At 46.1% G+C, this 2,013-nt stretch overlaps 1 protein-coding gene across 1 annotated transcript; it reads left to right on the top strand.

Moving 5' to 3' along the window:
- Positions 1-229: 229 nt before the first annotated feature.
- On the top strand, positions 230-1,261 carry LOC118910057 (melanoma-associated antigen B4-like). Its single transcript, XM_036880877.2, has one exon. The coding sequence runs from the start codon at positions 230-232 to the stop codon at positions 1,259-1,261; it is 1,032 nt and encodes a 343-aa protein (XP_036736772.2).
- Positions 1,262-2,013: the final 752 nt, after the last annotated feature.

Genomic DNA, 2,013 nt, shown 5'->3' with positions numbered 1-2,013 from the left:
CTGTAAGGGTTCTATGGTTGCTCTATGGGATTCTCAGGGGACAGCCTGTCCAGAAGAACAGGAGCCTTATGGGTTCCCTGAGTAAGGCCCTCAAGAAAACCTGTAGAGTCCGCAGAATGGAATCTACCTGTTGAAGATGTTCACATCATCTCACTCTCCTTCCTCCAGGTGTCCAAATCACATTTTCACTGGCCCAGGCTCTTGACCCTTGTCCCTGATTACAGCCATCATGCCTCGTGGTCAGAAAAGTAAGCGCCGTGCTCGTGAGAAACGCCGCCAAAACAGAGCGGAGGCCCAAGCTCTTAGTGCTCGAGCCACTGCAGCGGAGGAAGAAGAGACCACTTCGTCCTCCTCTCCTGTTGTGCAGTGTGCTCCCTCAAGCTCCCCTGTTGCTGGCACTTCCCAGAAGCCTGAGAGGGCCCGGGCCACCACAAGGGCTGTTGCAGGTGTTTCACACCCAGGATCTGATAAAGAGGCTAAAGGCCAAGCTGTGGAAAGTGAAACTTCCTCCCAGGCCTCAGCTTCCATTGAGAGTGCTAAGGAAGATCCTGTAACCAGAAGGGTGGAAATGTTGGTGCAGCTACTGCTCTATAAGTATAAAATGAAGGAGCCCATTAAAAAGGTAGACATGATGAAGTTGGTCAACAAAAGGTATAGGGAGCACTTCCCTGAGATCCTCAGGAGAGCAGCTGAGCATGTGGAGCTGGTCTTCGGCCTTGAATTGAAGGAGGTTAAGCCCAATAGTAGGTACTACACCTTTGTCAACAAGCTAGACTACCTCAATGATGGCAGTCTGAGCAGTGGCTGGAAAATCCATTGGAATGGGATTCTGATGCCTGTCCTGAGCGTGATCTTCTTGAATGGCAACCACGCCTCTGAGGAGCAGATCTGGCAGTTCCTGAGTATGTTGGACATCTATGATGGAAGGAAGCACTTCATCTTCGGGGAGCCCAGGAAGCTCATCACAGATTTGGTGCAAGAAAAGTACCTGGAGTACCACCAGATACCCAACAGCAATCCTCCACATGATGAGTTCCTGTGGGGTCCAAGAGCCCATGCTGAAACCAGCAAGATGAAAGTCCTAGAGTTTCTGGCCAAGATCAAGGGTACCACCCCCACTGCCTTCCCATTGCATTATGAAGAGGCTTTGAGAGATGAGGAAGAGAGGGCCCGAGCCAGAGCTGCAGCCAGGGCCAGCACTCCTGCCAGGGCAGGTGCACACTCTGAGGCCACGTCCAGCCACCACTCTCACCTGCAGTGAGGTCAGAGGCAGATTCTTCATTTTATGGTTGAAAGGCCTGTTAACCTGTGTTTCTGATATGCCTGATTAACTTGTTGACTTCTCTGTTTTGTTTTCTGATTTTCAAGTGGTGTTCCTTTCAACAGAATGTTTATTTAGATTCAGAATATAAGGTTATAAATTTCACAGGTCACATCTTTATTGCTGTTTGTCAGGTTTAAGAGTAAGAGTTTTTTGTTGTTTGAATAGAAATTGGAAATCCTTAAATTGCTTTTGTAATCCAGAACAAAATAACCTGGCTTTAGGATAGGACTATCCTTGGAAATGTGAAAGAAGTCCATGCTAAAGTAGTTGGGATCAGAAAATGACAGATAGATAGATATAGATGTATAGAGATGGAGAGAGAGAGAGAGACAGATGGATAGAGGTGAAGGGAGGGAAAGAGAGAGAGAGGGAGGGAGGGAGATAGATAAATAGGTTGTTGATAGAAAGTAAAAGTTAATCCTTGGTTTGCTTTATGCCAAGTAAGTTCTTGGTTTGCCTTACTCCATTTAGTCTTTCTTTTTATAAATTTAGGAGAGAAATACCTGGATTTGCTTATGTTTTTCAAGCACTTTTGAGAATATAAAGCATATTGAATCAGATCTCTTGTTCATGGCTCTTATTTCACACAAACATTAACTGAGTATCTGTTCTTTGGAAATCTTCATGCTTGTACTGGGGATGGTAAGTGAAAGACGATCCAGCCCCTGTCCATGCATTACAGATTCTCG

Source organism: Manis pentadactyla, chromosome 3 (genome assembly GCF_030020395.1).
Source record: "Manis pentadactyla isolate mManPen7 chromosome 3, mManPen7.hap1, whole genome shotgun sequence".
Classification (NCBI taxonomy): Eukaryota; Metazoa; Chordata; class Mammalia; order Pholidota; family Manidae; genus Manis; species Manis pentadactyla.
Note: the sequence above shows the minus strand (reverse complement) of the source record. Positions and strands in the feature narration are given on the sequence as shown.

Coding starts and splice junctions, on each gene's coding strand:
- LOC118910057 (XM_036880877.2), top strand. CDS start 230: ATGCCTCGTGGTCAGAAAAGTAAGCGCCGTGCTCGTGAGAAACGCCGC.